The sequence below is a fragment of the Geotrypetes seraphini genome, chromosome 7, assembly GCF_902459505.1.
Source record: "Geotrypetes seraphini chromosome 7, aGeoSer1.1, whole genome shotgun sequence".
NCBI lineage: Eukaryota > Metazoa > Chordata > Amphibia > Gymnophiona > Dermophiidae > Geotrypetes > Geotrypetes seraphini.
Genome location: NC_047090.1, coordinates 941,767 through 958,508, shown reverse-complemented (window position 1 = coordinate 958,508; position 16,742 = coordinate 941,767). Strand labels below are relative to the sequence as shown.

At 46.3% G+C, this 16,742-nt stretch overlaps 1 protein-coding gene across 1 annotated transcript in view; it reads left to right on the top strand.

Annotated features, from left to right (window-relative positions):
• The window catches only part of UTP20 (UTP20 small subunit processome component), a 204,108-nt gene that overhangs the window by 79,741 nt on the left and 107,625 nt on the right, over window positions 1–16,742 (top strand). The window contains exons 20-25 of the mRNA XM_033952529.1: window positions 5,690–5,769; window positions 6,873–7,116; window positions 10,612–10,803; window positions 14,068–14,158; window positions 15,678–15,763; window positions 16,565–16,690. Coding sequence (XP_033808420.1) covers window positions 5,690–5,769; window positions 6,873–7,116; window positions 10,612–10,803; window positions 14,068–14,158; window positions 15,678–15,763; window positions 16,565–16,690 — 819 coding nt within the window. The remainder of the gene's footprint in view (window positions 1–5,689; window positions 5,770–6,872; window positions 7,117–10,611; window positions 10,804–14,067; window positions 14,159–15,677; window positions 15,764–16,564; window positions 16,691–16,742) is intronic.

Below are 16,742 nucleotides of genomic sequence, written 5' to 3'. Positions count from 1 at the left end.
CCGCTCCACTAGAGGGCGTATCCCCACCTCATGGTCCTCAGTTCTAAAGTTTCCGCGGAGCCAGAAGCCCTGTTTTTGTGTTTCTCCAGTTACTTGCCTTCTAGCACTGTGGCCTTGTCTTTTTGTTCGGGGTCGCTGTGCGCGTTCATGTTCGCTCTTCAAAAAAAAAAAAAAAGTTCTTCGTTGTTGTTCAGCATCCGGGGGTTGCCGTTGCCGCGTGGCCTCGTTTGGTCGCGACCTGTTTTTGTTTTTCATGTCCCGGCCCTTGTCGGGGTTTAAGAAGTGCACCAAGTGTGATCGGCTATTGTCGATCACAGACCCCCATCGGTGGTGCCTTTTGTGTTTGGGGGGCTGACCACCCTACCGATTCGTGCTCCCGGTGTGTGACTTTTCAGTCTCGGGCTCTCCGCCGCCGTCGTGCACGCATGGCGGATTTGTTTGTGGTGGAGCCATCGGCGGGCCTGGCTTTGGCCTCGGCTTCGGCCCCGACTTCGGCCACAGTCTCCTCGGCCCCGCCTCGACTGGCCTCGGCCTCGAAACCCTCGTCTTCGGGCTCGAAGCCTTCTCAGGGTAAGTCCTCGCTTCTCTCCCCAGGTGCCATTCCGGCGAAGAAGCCATCCTCGGGGACCTCGGCTGGGCCGGCCCAGTCCTCCAAGTCGGGGTCCGGATCCACTCCTAGGGAATACTCGGTACCGAGGTCGCCCTCAGTGGAGTGTACAGCTGCCACCGATATGCCATCCATGATGGCGGTTCCGGTTTTTCAGGATATGCTCCGGGCTCTGATTTCTTCGGAGTTGACCTCGGCTTTGGCCCACTTGCAGCCTTCCTCAACCTCGGCCTTGGACCAGCCTGAGCGGGGCGTTTGGGTGCCCCGGGGCAAGGTGCGCCTGAACCGGCGGCTTTCATCCTCGGAGTCTTCCTCCAGGGCCTCGGGGGGTTCTTCTCCCCTGGGCCAGCCTCGATCAAAGCGCCCTTCTAAGCATTCTAAATGCGCTCGGGTATCCCCTCCAAGGCGGGGTCGCTCCCCGCCTTCCCAGACCGTCGAGGCACTTCGGGTCTCTTACCTTTCTCTTTTGAACCCGAGGTTGCTTCGGTCGCCCCCTCAGAAGGGTTCGATCCGGGGCTCCCGGGATCCCTCTCCGAGGCGTCGGAGGGTTTCGGTGCCTCGGACCCTGAGGTCTTCCCCAAGGGGCTCCTCGGGACCTCGGAGGTCCCCGACCCCGGCGCGTTCTCTCGGCGCTGCCTCTTGGGGGGTTGGATCCTGGTGCTGGCCGTGAGCCCCGATATTCTCGTGAGGCCTCGCCCTCTTTCTCGGCGGCTCGTTGTTCTTACTCGCCTACCCCGGAGGACGATCGGTCTGGTGTACGACCTTCCTCGTTTTCGAAGTTTGTTCTGGATATGGGACAGGCCTTGGATTTGGACCTTATGGCTGATTCCCAATTTTCCAAAGAGTTCCTGGCGGAGCAGGATCTGCCTTCCCCGCCCAGGGAATCTCCCCGCTTCCTGTTAAATCCGGTGCTCCGGCAGGCTTTTTTGAGGAACCTTGAATCCCCGTACGCAGTGACTGCAGTTCCATCCAAAATGTAGGCCAAATACCGTACTGTGCCCTGTAAGGGGTTTGAGCGGGCACAGTTATCCCACCAGTCATTGATGGTGGAGTCCTCACTCAAGAAATCTCACCCTTCCAGAGTTTCTGCTGCGGTTCCGCCGGGCTGCGAGGGCCACACGCTTGATAAGTTTGGGCGGAGGCTTTATCAGAACTCCATGTTGGCTTATCGGGTTCTGAATTACACCTTCACTTTTACATCTTACCTCCGCCAGCTGGTGAAGTCCTTGCCCACCTTTCACGGGGTCCTGCTGGCTTCGCACCGTGACGATTTTGGACGGCTGGTCGAGTCCCTCTCCCAGCTTCGTCTTTACTTATTTCATGCTACCTATGATACCTTTGAGCTCACCTCCAGGGTCTCTGCTTTCGCTGTAGCTATACGCCGGCTGGCGTGGCTCAGGATTGTGGATATGGATCCTAATCTTCAGGAGTGCCTAGCCAACCTGCCCTGTGTGGGCTCCGAGCTCTTCGATGAATCTCTCGAGGCGGCCACGAAGCGCTTCTCGGAGCACGAGTGATCTTTCGCTTCCCTGGTGCGTCCTAAGGCGAAATCCTCTGTTCCTAAGACGTACCAGGCTCCGCCTAGGCGCTACCCTCAAAAGACTACGCCGGCTTTCTCGAGACCACCCCCTTGGAGGCCGCCTCAGCAGTCTTGGGCGCAGCAGAAACCTCAGACGCAGGTGGCGTCTAAGCCCACCCCGTCTTTTTGACGCTCTGAGCGGTTGGGGCGGGCCCCCTCCGCACTACCGTTGACCCCACTACCCATCGGGGGCCGTCTCCGCGCCTTCTATCTCGCTTGGACCCTTCTCACCTCAGACGCTTCTCACCTCATGTCCGAGGGTTACTTCCTCAACTTCCGGGAGGTTCCTCCAGAAAGTCTTCCCGGCGCGTGTCCTTCCAACCGGTCACAACTCCCGCTTCTGCTGTCGGAGGCCAGAGCATTGTTGCACCTCCAGACGGTGGAGCGTGTCCCTCCTTGTCAGTGGGGCAGGGGGTTCTATTCCCGCTACTTCTTGGTCCCCAAGAAGACTGGGGATCTTCGCCCCATCTTGGACCTCCGGCGGCTCAACAAGTACCTTGTCCGAGAGAAGTTCAGAATGCTCTCCTTCCGGTTCTGTACCCGCTACTCGACGAGGGGGACTGGATGTGCTCCCTCGACCTGAAGGAGGCTTACACCCATGTTCCGGTGCATCCCGCCTTTCGCAAATTTTTGCGCTTTCAGGTGGGGGAGTTGCACCTCCAATATCGGGTCCTCCCCTTCGGACTGGCTTCGTCCCCTCGAGTCTTCACGAAGCCCTGCGGTCCCAGGGGCTTCAGGTATTTCCCTACCTGGACGATTGGTTAATCAAAGCACCGTCCAGGGAGGGGGTTATCTTAGCGACCCGACAGACTATTATCCTTCTTCAGAGTCTGGGGTTCGAGGTAAACTTTCCAAAATCCCAGTTGTGCCCCTCTCAATCTCTACAGTTCATCGGGGCCGTGCTGGACACGGTTCGCCTCCGTTCGTTCCTTCCTCCTCCTCGATTGGAGACCCTCGTCTGTCTGAGTCAGCAAGTTTCTCTGCTGCCCTCGGTCTCGGCGAGACGCATGATGATTCTGCTGGGTCATATGGCTTCTACAGTCCATGTCACACCGTTTGCCTGATTACATCTGCAGATCCCTCAGTGGACGTTGGCCTCTCAGTGGCGTCAGGACCGGGACCCGATCTCCAGTCCCATGACGGTGACTCCCTCTTTGAGACGCTCGCTCCGTTGGTGGGCCAACTCTTCCAATCTTTCCAGGGGTTTGCTCTTTTCTCGCCCCTCCGCACCACAAGGTCCTAACCACGGACTCTTCGGAGTATGCTTGGGGGGGCTCATCTGGATGGCCTGCGCACTCAGGGAATGTGGTCAGCGGAGGACCGTCGCTGTCACATCAACGTCTTGGAGCTTCGGGCCATTTATCTGGCCGCTGTGGCCTTCCGCCACCTGCTTCACGATCGGGTAGTTCTAGTCCGTACGGACAATCAGGTGGCGATGTATTATGTAAACAAGCAAGGGGGTACGGGGTCCTGGTCCCTGTGTCAGGAAGCTCTTCGTCTCTGGGAGTGGGCGATTTCCCAAAACATCTTCCTTTGAGCGGTTTATATTCAAGGGGAGCGGAACTTTCTGGCGGACAAGCTCAGCCGCCTCCTCCAGCCGCACGACTGGTCGCTTCATTCTCGGGTCTTGCGACAGGTGTTCGAGCGGTGGAGGACGCCTCAGATAGATCTGTTCGCCTCCCCCCCTCAATCACAAACTGCCTCTCTTCTATTTCCGGATTGTTACTCCCCGGCTCGTCTCGAAGCCGATGTCTTCCTCCTCGATTGGGAGGGGAAGTATCCTCTACGCGTTTCCGCCTTTTCCTCTGATCCTGCGGACGCTGGTACATCTCAAGTCTGCGCATGCCACTCTGATTCTGATTGCTCCTCGGTGGCCACGGCAGCCGTGGTTCTCCTTGCTTCTTCAACTCAGTGTCAGGGAGCCTCTACTTCTACCTGTTTTTCCCTCTCTGCTGTCTCAGAGTCGGGGTTCACTCTTACATCCCAATCTGCAGTCTCTGCATCTGACAGCTTGGTTCCTTTCCACCTGACTTCGCTTCCCTTGTCTCAGTCAGTGAGGGAGGTTTTGGAGGCGTCTCGTAAGGTCTCGACTAGACTCTGCTACTCTCAGAAGTGGACAAGATTTTCTTCCTGGTGTTCGTCGCTTCATCTGGATCCTTTGTCGGTTCCTGTGTCCTTTGTCGGTTCTGGAGTATTTGCTTCATTTGTCTCATTCAGGTCTTAAGACAAATTCTATCCGAGTGCATCTTAGTGCGATTGCTGCCTTTCATCGACACCTTGATGGGAATTCTTTCTCTCTTCATCCTTTGGTATCTCATTTTATGAGGGGTCTCTTGAATGTCCATCCTCCTCTCAAGCCTCCCCCAGTGGTTTGGGATCTCAATGTAGTTCTGGCTCAACTTATGAAACCTCCGTTTGAGCCTATGGATAAGTCTCATCTCAAGTTCCTCACTTGGAAGGTGATCTTTCTACTTGCGCTCACTTCCGCTGAAGGATTAGTGAGCTGCATGGCCTTGGTAGCGGACCCACCTTTTACTGTGTTCCATCATGACAAGGTGGTTCTCCGCACTCATCCTAAATTTTTGCCTAAGGTTGTGTCTGATTTCCATCTCAATCAGTCCATTGTTCTTCCGATGTTTTTTCCGAAGCCCCACTCTCATCCCGGTGAGGTGGCGCTTCACACGCTTGACTGTAAGAGGGCGTTGGCTTTTTGTCTTCAACGCACTCAGTCTCATCAGACGGTTCCTCAATTGTTTTTGTCCTTTGATCCTAATCGGCTGGGACGTCCTATTTCCAAGCGCACCTTGTCCAACTGGTTGGTTGTTTATATTTCCCATCTTGTCCAACTGGTTGGTTGTTTATATTTCCTTTTGCTACGCTCAGGCTGGTCTCGCACTGCATGGTCGGGTCATGGGGCATAAGGTCCAAGCGATGGCGGCTTCTGTTGCTTTCCTCAGGTCTACACCTGTTGAAGACATCTGCAAAGCTGCCACTTGGTCTTCGGTTCATACTTTCACCTCCCACTATTGCCTGGATACTATGTCCAGGAGCGATGGCCGGTTTAGCCAGTCGGTTTTGCATAATCTGTTTTCTTGAATTGCCATCCTCCCACCTTCCCATTTTTGGTTGGCTTGGAGGTCACCCACATGTGAGAATATGCTGCCTGCTTGTCCTGGGATGAAGCACAGTTACTTACCGTAACAGGTGTTATCCAGGTACAGCAGGCAGATATTCTCACAACCCGCCCTCCTCCCCGGGATGGCTTCTTGTTGGCTATGTGAACTGAGGACCACGAGGTGGGAATGCACCCTCTAGTGGAGCGGGAAAGGCATGCACATGCGTGGTGCAGCACATCAAGCTTGAATTTTCTTTCAAGTTTGCTTGAAAAGCTGTCCGCATCGGGGCTCCGTGGATGACGTCACCCACATGTGAGAATATCTGCCTGCTGTCCCTGGATAACACCTGTTACGGTAAGTAACTGTGCTTTTTTGCTTACTTTTCAGTTCTCATGCTAAAGAAATGGAGAACAAAGCATTTTGGAAAATATATTATGAGCAGCTGGTAAAAGCTGCCGTCTATGCCGGTAAGCCATGCCTGTATTTGGAGATTTGTAAATGGTTGTGTTGGGTGACAGAGCACTGGACAGAACATTTTCATGATGGGAGATGGAGAAGGTGGGGGTTACAGGTTTTTAGCAATGAGCCAACCAGTCAAATTTTGGAAATGCACAATGCTATCAAGTCAGTATATACAGTACAGCAGAAGTTTTGAGTCTGTTTTATGACCCAGAACTTGGGTGAATGAGGAAACTTTGTTAAAAAAATTTTCCTGTCCTTTAATTAGCTTTAGGGCTTCCACACAAGATTCTTCAGAATTTCTATCTCCAAATAACCAAATTGAGCACTAAGGATGATAAAATTATTAAGGCACTAGAGCAGGCTTGTCCAACTTAGGGTTCCTTTTACAAAGATGTGCTAGCACACGCAACGAATTAGCGCACGCTATAGTGCGCACTAGCCGAAAAACTTCCGCCTGTTCAAGAGGCTAGCGCGCGGGGCATTTTAGCGTGCGTTATTCCGCGCGTTAAGCCCCTAAAACACCTTTGTAAAAGGAGCCCTTCAAGCCCGGTGCCAGAACCCGGCCCACCAAGTGATTCTTTCTTGTCTGCAGAAGCTCGGTAATTTTCAGACTCTTCTCCCAACACGAGTTGGATCTCTGAAAGCTTGAGTTGTGCAGTTCAGGAAATTCAGTGAGACTAACTCAAACTCAGGCATAGAGGGATATGGGTGACTAAAAATTACGCCAGGTGTACACCTGGCTGGGCCTCCGCGTGTGCGGATCCCCGGACTTGATAGGAGATGGCACTTCTTATGTACGACACTGCATGACTCAAGTTTGCAGAGAGCTGAGTTGCTTTAGGGGAAGTACGAATCTTGCTATTTCTTCTTTTTCTGATGCCAGGTGAGGGGAAAAATGGGGTGAAGGCTGTGAGGGAGTTTATATGAGGATGTCTTCAAAGTGCCTGTAACTTTACTTCAGGGAATCTGCCCTTCTTTCAGTCATTTTAATTCTAATATTACAGGTTTTAATTTGTCTTGAAGGGACCAAGGAACTTTAAAGCTACTAAAATGTCCTTAGAAGTTTCTTTCCAATAGAACAGAGCAGCTTTTTTCTTTCTTTACAAAGAGAAAGAACTAGAAGATGAGCTGGCAGAAGAAAAGGAACAGAGTTACGCTCCTGACCGTGAAATGTTGCAGGTGGGGGAGATGGAAGCCTTGTATCGGATGCAGCTGAAGAGCAGAACAGAAGCCACGGATAGGACCGATTACACTAATTTCCGCTTACTGCTCTGGAAAGCGATGGCAGAGTTCCCAGACCGAGTGGAGCCCAGGTCAAGAGAGCTTTCCCCCCTTCTTCTGCGTTTTGTCAGGTAACTAGCTTATTCAGTTATCAAGGATTGAAAGGAGTTTAGAATACTAAAGAAGTTAAATGATTAACATTTATAACCGAGTGCATTAATAACTCTTAGTATGAAATCAAATCTGTAACACTAGAGTTCGGGATTGAATGGGCAGTGAAAGCAGAAATAGGCTTTCTGCAATGGAAATGAATTTAGGGAGAGAATTGTAATGTTTTATTAGTCAAACAATAACAACAATTTTTAAGAATATTATAAGAAGTGTTTTTATAATAAAAGAATATATTATATACCAGGAATTTTAATTTAAGAATATATTCTGTAAACCCAACCTTGCTATGTTTATGCGTATCAAATAAGCATATGACTAGAATCCTTATATACAAGATCTGTCTCCTAAAGTGAGAAGCTTAGGGCTGCTTTTACGAAGGTGCGCTAGCTGAAAAACTACCGCCTGCTTAAAACGAGGCAGTGGCGGCCAAAACCACTAGCGCACCTTTGTAAAAGGAGCTCCTAGTACTGAACCAATTGGCTTTATAGTGGTCCACTATCGACCATCCCCACATGGGGTTTTTTTGTGTTGGGAACGATAGGAAAGGGAAGGGTAGGTAGAACTTTTTCCCTTTTCTCGGTTAGCAGGTACTTTATAAGAGCCCAGGATTACTACTTTGTATATTTATCTAAGGAAGGGAATATGGGATTGAGATTGGAACGGAATATGTGGGGTGGATAAGGGAGGATTGCCTTGGAAAGTATAGTTACTGTTAATAACAATAATAATAATTTATTTTCTTATATACCGCCAAAGCCATTGTAGGTTGAGGCGGTTTACAATAAGTGAAGCTGGACAGTCAGCGATAAGTTACAAAATAGAATCAATGAATACAAGTACACTGAAAGCAAGTACAAATAAGAAGAGCTGGACAGTCAGCGACATAGCTATGAATTCGATATACAGAATACGAGAGATAATGAACAACAAATTCTTAGGTGACAAATCGGTTGAACAGTTTCGTTTTTACTAATTTTCTAAAGCCTTGATAGGAAGAGGAGGGCATGATAATGTTACCCAGCCAGCCGTTCAGTTGACCTGCCTGGAAGGGAATCTTTTGTAACGGCAGGCCTTTATTGTTGGGTGTGTAAATAAGTGGATTTTACGTGAGGGCCTGAAAGTGCAACCCAGATTGAAGTGGGAGACCAGGTACATAGGGGCCAGACCAAAGATTGATTTGAAGCAGACACAAGAGAATTTAAATATTACTCTAGCCTCGAGGGGCAGCCAGTGACGTTTTTGATAATAGGGACTTATGTGTTCCCATTTTTTTAAACCGAAAATCAGACGTACTGCCGAATTTTGAATAATTCGGAGTTTTTGAAGGGTTTTCTTGAAGGATCCATAAGTAAGTGAATATGACTCTTTATTTTCCTTTGACTTTTATGCATGTACTTGGAAACTACGAGTGTCCATTTCATAAATAATGCACACTATTTTTTAAAAATTACATGTTTTATTTTTTTTTCAAGTATTTCTTTACAATCCTTCAATATAGTCTCCCTGCTTTGCAATGATCGAGTCCCAATGTCCGGGAAGCTTCATTATTCCATCCAAGACACCGTTTTAGTTCAGTTGCCGAATGGCTCAGGTACCAGTGGAAGAAAGCTCTTCCAGAGATGCAAAACGATGTCCACGCATAGGTATGTTTCAACTTTGGAAAAAGGTCAAAGGTTTCAACTTTGGAAAAAGGTCAAAGTTGGTGAACTCAGTCACTGGACTGTAGGGGAGCATGAGGCAACACCTCCACAGCCGATTCGCGTAGTTTTTTCAATGATGAGAGCTCCATTTTCCCCACGACCAAAAAACTTTCGATGAGCTCAATCAAAAGTCAAACAAATGATTTTTGCTCATGATTATGAAGGCATCATCATCACAGACAAAGTTCCAAGTGGAAGAAGTGTCACAGCAGTGTATCATTGTGATATTTTGCAGAAAAATGCACAAAACCTGACCTCAGTTGCTCTTGGCTGGGCCACTCATTCTTCATGACAACGCTCACCCGCTCATAGGTGAATGTCATTGAAAAACTACACGAATATGGCTGGGAGGTGTTACCTCATGCTCCCTACAGTGCAGACATGAGACCACCAGACTTCGACCTTTTTCCAAAGTTGAAACAACCTATGCGTGGACATCGTTTTGCATCTCTGGAAGAGCTTTCTTCCGCCGGTACCTGAGCCATTCGGCAACTGAACTAAAACGGTGTCTTGGATGGAATAATGAAGCTTCCCGGACATTGGGATTCAGTCATTGCAAAGCAGAGAGACTATATTGAAGGATTGTAAAGAAATACTTGAAAAAAAAATAAAACATGTAATTTTTTTAAAAAAATAGTGTGCATTATTTATGAAATGACCCTCGTATGTTGTTTTAGCCACTCCACTTGGTTGTGATCACCAGTTACACCTTGTTGCTAAATATTTCATGGGTTGAGTAGCGCAAAGAATATTAGAGACATAGGCTCCTTTAACTAAGGTACGATAGCGGTTTTAGCGCGTGCGTTAGACCATAGTGGCAGCATTGAGCTGGCGTTAGTTCTAGCCGCATAGGGGTTTAGCATTTGCTAAAATTCTACGTGCGATAAAAACACTATCACAGGTTAGTAAAAGGAGATCCTAATCTGGAGTTTTTCATGATCTGTTTATTGCTAATCCTGGGAAAATGTTATATTGTTCTTTGGTGTCTGGGTATTTGTTTTGCCTTAATAAACTATCCTGCCCTTTCTTCATCCACATGCATAAACAAATATTCATTTAATTATGTGCACAGGATCCTTCTTAGCATCAAAAGATGGGAAGTAAGCACTTTGCCAATAATTTGAGGAAGAATCTCAGCATGATATCTCCTTGTGATACAGGCTTGTCTACTTGGAGATGCAATGTAATAACTTAGGCTTCCAAAGTGTTTTGCAGATGTCAACTAGTTAAAATGTGTGCATTATAAAAGATCATTAAGGCTTTTTAAACACTCTCCATTCTTAACAGGTAACAGAAGCTCTTGGACCCATATTCTATAAACAGTGTCTTAGTTAGGCACTGGTAGGCACCTTACTTAAGTGGTACAAGCCATTTAAAATATTTTCAAGAAAAATGTAGCTTCATTGCGTCTACAGAGGCACCTTAGAATGCTTAAGATTGAAGTAAGCATGGTTAATGCTGGAAACGACCATAGGCGTTCCAAGTCACCTCCTTAGACGCCAGACATGTAGGCCTTTAAAACCCTGGCCTACTATTCTGGCACCTACCTTTGACGAAATCCGTGATGCTGTAAACGGTGCCGTTGCATGATTGACACGGTCCATGGCCATTTTTTAGGTGGCCGCCAATAACGGCGCCGTTTACAGAATCCAGCCCTTGGGCGAATAAAGCTGTCTTCTGTATTGCACTCTTTGTGGACAAGTCTGTGAATTGTTATTGACGATATGTGCTTTCCCCATCTCTCTTTCTGTGTAGCAATGAATACTATCCAGCTGATCTGCTAGTAGCTCCAACCCAGGATCTCCGAAATAAAAATAAAGCAGAAAAGGTCACTGAAGACGTGGAAGAACAAGAGAGTATGGAAGAGGAGGTGGTGCAGGACGTGGAGTTAGGAGGATCAAAGAGTGAGGGCTTGCGGAGGAAGAAAACTCGAAGAGCTGCAGCAAAGTATGTGAAGGTTTCCGACAACAGTAAAAGCACTTGCTTGTCAAACACCATGGGGGTCATTGTATAAGGCATTCTTCTCCCCATGTAAAGCAATGTTTGCATGTAGAAACTGACGTAGTCGGTGATAGCAGATACGATGTGCATGATCCATCTGTTCCAAAAAAAAGTGGCAACAACAACTGCCACACTCTCCACTGTAATATCTTCTTATACTACTTGCTTCAATTCTTCCATAAGGGTGCACCATAGCCTCAGACATCTAATAATTGAACAATATAAATTCAAATCTCAATAAAATTGCAGAATAGATTAAAGACAGTCATCTAACACTTAACACCGAAAAATCCAAGACGCCCCTCTTCTAAAACACAGATACATAAGATCTTGCCTTCCAAATATATCTCAATAATACAATCATCCACCTACTGTCTTATTTCAAAACAAATTGAAAAGTCTCTCAAGAATGGAATATCCTCAAACTGTTAATTCAAGAAGACTCCAGGACGTATGCTGTGTACCTCATATCTACTTCTGATTTATTTCCACTCCCGTAATCTGGGTTCCTACACACACGTATCCATTCTACTTCTTTATTGAGTCCGTTAGGTTGACCTGTTCCCCATGTGTACATAAATCTCTATTTCTTTTGTAACAATATTGTAGATATATCATATAGATCTGATACTAGTATAAAATCTACCAAAAAAATCCCCAATCAAATTGTACACAAGCTTGCCCCAGTCTGATTGAGGATTTTAGTGAGTTATGCTTGCATCTCATATTATCTTAATCTCACATTGATCTTTTTTCCCACTATGTCTTTAACATTGTGGTCCTGTTATCGAATCCTAGCTTACATATTTACAAGAACAGGTAATAATTACAGAATTCTTAGCCAGGTTTTAACTTTACTCTCCTGCAAAATGTCCCTGAAGAATTAAATGTGCTGATAGTTAGCTAATGTGTCAGAGACTTTCTGGCTAGGTGTTAAGTAGTCCATCAAAAATACTTTTCACTTCACTTTGTGACCTTGTTTCATTCTAAGAAATCATTGTTAACTTTTCTGGCTGTGTTGCTGACATGAGTAGAAAAGGCCCTACTTGAGTACACTAGACACGTAGTTAAACTCTGGAATTCGCTGCCAGAGAATGTGGTGAAAGAAGTTAGCTTAGCAGGATTTAAAGAAAGTGTGGATAATTTCCTAAACAAAAAGTCCATAAGCCATTATTAAGATTGACTTAGGGAAATCCACTGCTTATTCTTAGTATAAGCAGCATAAAATCTGTTTTACTCTTTGAGATCTTGTCAGGTATTTGTGACATGGAAACAGAATACTGGGCTTGATGGACCTTCAGTCTGTCCCAATAGGGCAACTCTTATGTTCTTCTAATTTTGGAACCTGGTCAGCTTTCCGTTGTTGCAGTCACAATTTCCTAGAGGTGAAGCCGTGTCCAGGCATTTCCAGGGTAGGGAAGGAAGTAGGCTCTTTTTCAGTTCATGCTTGGGTTTTAGTAAGCAAAACAACAAGGAAAGACAAGGGGGATGTCTTTACAACCAAAACAAGTCTTTCTTAGAAACAGTAGGTCCCAACAAGGATCCCAGTTTCGGTGTATAGAAGATGCCTTCTTCAGGGGACACTTGGATGAAACGATGCAGGTTCAAAAAAAACTGGGATCCTTGTTGGGACCTAACTGTTTTCTAAGAAAGACTTGTTTTGGTGTAAAAACATCCCCCTTGTCTTTCCTTGATTGGTTTCGCTTGTATCCCAAGGCGGAGGGGCTCTTCTGTTTGCCTGTTGGGTTTATAGCAAGGGCTATAAATGTACTTTTTTTCCCCTGATTTAATTGAATCACATTCGCTTCTTAAAAAAAATATATTTTTGCAAAAACCTCTCTACTCTCTGTATAATATTGCCAGCTGTGGCAACCAGTGCCTTGGGATTGCTAGGCAGAACTTTAGTCCTGTTTGGTTTCTACCTCTCCCCATTATCCTGGACTTGAGCAGACCAGATGGAACAACTGATGCTTTTCTGCTGTCATCGACTGTGTTATTGTGACCTGAAGAGTGTGGCAATTTGCCATGTGCTCTCTGGTAACATGTACACTGTTTCTTAGATACCACATCTCTGTTGTATGGGGATCCACCTTTAGAGAAATTCAGCTTCATGTGGAAAGGGACATCGTTACAAGCAATGCCCATTAATTTATCTACTCACAGTTCACATGGAGGCAATTTTAGATAGGACTTAGCGAGGGGCAGTCGCATGTCCGCGTCAACTTGTGGGGGATTCCTATACTATTTTTATAAAGAGGTCTGCCAGATGTAGAGTCTTTCTTGTAAAATAGGTCATCAAAGTCGCTCCAGGGGGAGCAGTGATTTTAGAAAGTTGCCTGAGGGGAAACTAAAGCGTACAACTCTCCCCTATGTAGACGTAGGAGCAGCTTTTTGTTTCCTCTGCAAAGAGCCCTGGCAGACCTACCTCCCTCCATGTCCCCAAATAGTCATCTCTCAGTCCCCTTAAGGCAGCCTTCCCATCGCAGAACAGCCCCTCCCCGACCTACCCTTCCATTATAACAACTGACCACCACCACCTCCACCAATATGGTATGGCCCCTTCCTTCCCCAGGAGGCCCCTCCCATATGTGGCTAAGAGCATGATAAATGGCAGTCCCATGCTAACTTCCTCTACCCCAGGCCCACGTATTTCAAACATAGCACCTAAATAGCACTCACTTTGCGGTGCTACTGAAAAAGACATATGCTAACTTTAGATTTCATTGCCACTTACCCCCGGCATATACAAAAATACCCCAATGCTCCCTTTCTTAGGACTTCGGAGCTCCTTAAGAAAGATCTCTAGACAGAGCCAGCTCAGCCTATAGACCAGGTGAGGCACAAGTGCTAAAAGTCATTAAAATCCTTGTCTAGTCTACCTTCAAACTCCTAAAGGGAAAGATGCCACACTGGGATTTTGGCAACCTTCCGGCACTCTCTCACCTGGTCTAGTGGCAGGAGTGAGGGGAGCAACTTGATAGAGAGCGGAAGATAACAGATCACAGGTTGAGGGGAGGTAATGGAAGAAAAGAGACCCGATTGTGTGGTGGGAGAGGAAAGGAAGCCATGCAGATGTTGGCTCAGGGCCTTGCTGACAGCCATAAAATGGTAGTTGATCTATAGTATAGTTCTATGAGTAACATTGAAAGATGGAAACGTTTTGGCTTCCACATCTGTTAAAAGTTAATTGTCTCTGTCTTGTTTTTAAAGGCAGCTGATCGCCCACATCAAAGTTTTCTCCAAGTTTTCAAACCCACGGGCTCTGTATCTGGAACCAAAGCTGCACAAGCTTTACACTCAGGTAAATGGTAAATGTAATTATTTTCCTTCAGCTCTGGGAAATAGTTATAAATCTTTTTGCAGTTTACTGAAAATCCAGATATTATTTAAATTCTGGGGGTTTTTTGGGCTAAAAGTAGAATTGATTATATTGCATTATAAGGTGCTTAATATACACTTCTCCCTCCGTATTCGCTGTGATAGAGGATTAACAGAACCGCAAATAACTTTTTCATATGTTATTCGCTGTTTTCTATTCAAAACCATCGTGAATATGGTGAAACCACGAATAACACGGTGGGAGACCTGGCCTGTTCCTGAAGGAGAGGCAAAACACGGTGAAGAAAGTGCCGGGAATCAGCGATTTCTCTATGCAAGCTGATGTAATTGGGGGTCAGGGGGGAGGAGCCAGCAAGCTAGAAACCGTGAATAATCGAAACCGCGAGTATGGAGGCAGAAGTGTAATCTGTCATGCTCACGTGAAATACATTTTTAGCATTGAGGTTGCAGGTCTAATCTCAGAGCAAGTCACCTAACCCTCCATTACCGCAAGACCATAGTTTTTATTTTTTTTAATTTAAGCATTTATATACCACTTATAGTCTAAGTGGTTTGCATTCAGGTACTCAAGCATTTTTCCCTATCTGTCCTGGCAGGCTCACACTCTATCTAATGTACCTGGGGCAATGGGGGGGGATTAAGTGACTTGCCCAGGGTCACAAGGAGCAGTGTGGGATTTGAACCCACAACATCAGGGTGCTGAGGCTGTGGCTCTAACCGCTGCACCACACTGATAGGGAAATACTGAAAATACCTAATCACCCCTTGGGGTATTTAAGCAGTATGTAAATAATAAAAATAAAATGGGACCTCAGATAAAAGGCATATGGCTTTATAATGCAGTAGCTCACTTGAAGTGTCTGTCATTGATGGCCGTGGTATAGTGAGGGACATTGGCGCCCAGCATCATCCCCCCCCCCAGCAGTGGAAGGTCTCTTAAATGCTTCCTGCCTTCCCCCCACCGCCTCTTCTAGTTGTCACTGGCTGCGAGCAAGTTCTCTTACCCACTGCTTGCACTGGCTGAGCCTGTCCTGACGTCACTTCCTGGATCCATGAACAGAAAGTGTTGTCCGGAGGGAGGGCTGAGACCCTGGTCTCTGCCAGTGACAACAGAAGTAGTAGAGGGGGGAAGGGAATGCATTTAAGCGACCTCCCTCATACCGGTGGAAGAGGAGAAACGCCAGCGCACCTATCAAGTCGGTGCCTGGAGCGCATTGCATCCCCTTTACTATGCCACTGACTTGTGGTCTAGGTACTTGACACCAAAACCCCCAACAGACCTTTTATCCTCAGCTCTTGGTTGATCTGTCTTGGTAATTCCCCCCTCCCCCATTGTGACAGAGTGTTTCAAGGGCTGCTGCTGCAGTGACCCTTCTGGAACTTGTTTTTAATGAAAGAATATGTTAGCAAGATTATGCTGCGAGATGTTGCAATAAAGTCATTCATAAATCTGTTTTTCTCTCTTTCAATGGTTTCTGTAGCTGCTTTGCCATCAGGACGCAAATGTACAAAAAATTGCACTGGATTGTATAATGAGCTATAAACATCCGCACCTTTTGTCTTATAAGTAAGTCAGAAATCTCATTAGCACAGCTTTCACACTGTTTTCCAAAGTGGATTGGCTATTTATTTCCTTTTCTTAAAAGAAATGTTTCCACTTTCACCATTCTTTTTCTTGTATTCTATGTTATCCAATTCTCCCCTCTCTTGTACATCTCCCGTTGTTTCCTTCCTCTGCTCCCTCCCTTCTCTCCACATCCGTTCTCCCTTTGCCATGTTCTGTCCTTACATGACCCAGTGACCTGTTCATAAGAACATAAGAATAGCCTTACTGGGTTAGACCAATGATCCATCAAGCCCAGTAGCCCATTCTCACAGTGACCAATCCAAGTCACTAGTACCTGGCCAAAACCCAAAGTGTAGCAATATTACATGCTACCGATACAGGGCAACCAATGGCTTCCCCTGTGTCTTTCTCAATAACAGACTATGGACTTTTCCTCCAGGAACTTGTCCATACATATGTGAACTGTTTACATGTGATATTAGGGTTCAAGATGGACACACAACTTGAAGATACCATATTGTGTGTGAATAATCTAGCCCACTGAGTGAATTGGTGTCAAATTCAGGAATGTCCAGCAAGTGAAGCCCCAGTAAACAAATCTGTGTACTTTTTCGTCATTTAGCTTCTTACAATTTGAGACTAGATGGTGAGACAATTAAAATGCAGCCTTTCTTGTTCTGCCCCTGGCCACCTGTTTTAAAGTTTTTATGTTGCACTTTTACTTAAATAATCAGTTACATCTACACAATAAATATAATTTAAGTTCACTGGATCTTGGTTAAATTAATTTATGGTTCACAGGGAGAACTTGGAACGGTTACTGGAAGACAAGAACTTCAAAGAAGAGCTTGTCCATTTCAGCATTTCAGAGGAGAATACAGTTGTGAAAGTGGAACACAGACCTAATCTTGTTCCTGTTGTCATGAGGTACGGATGATACTCATTGCTTTCAAAAAGTTTGGTAATCTTAAACAGCTTT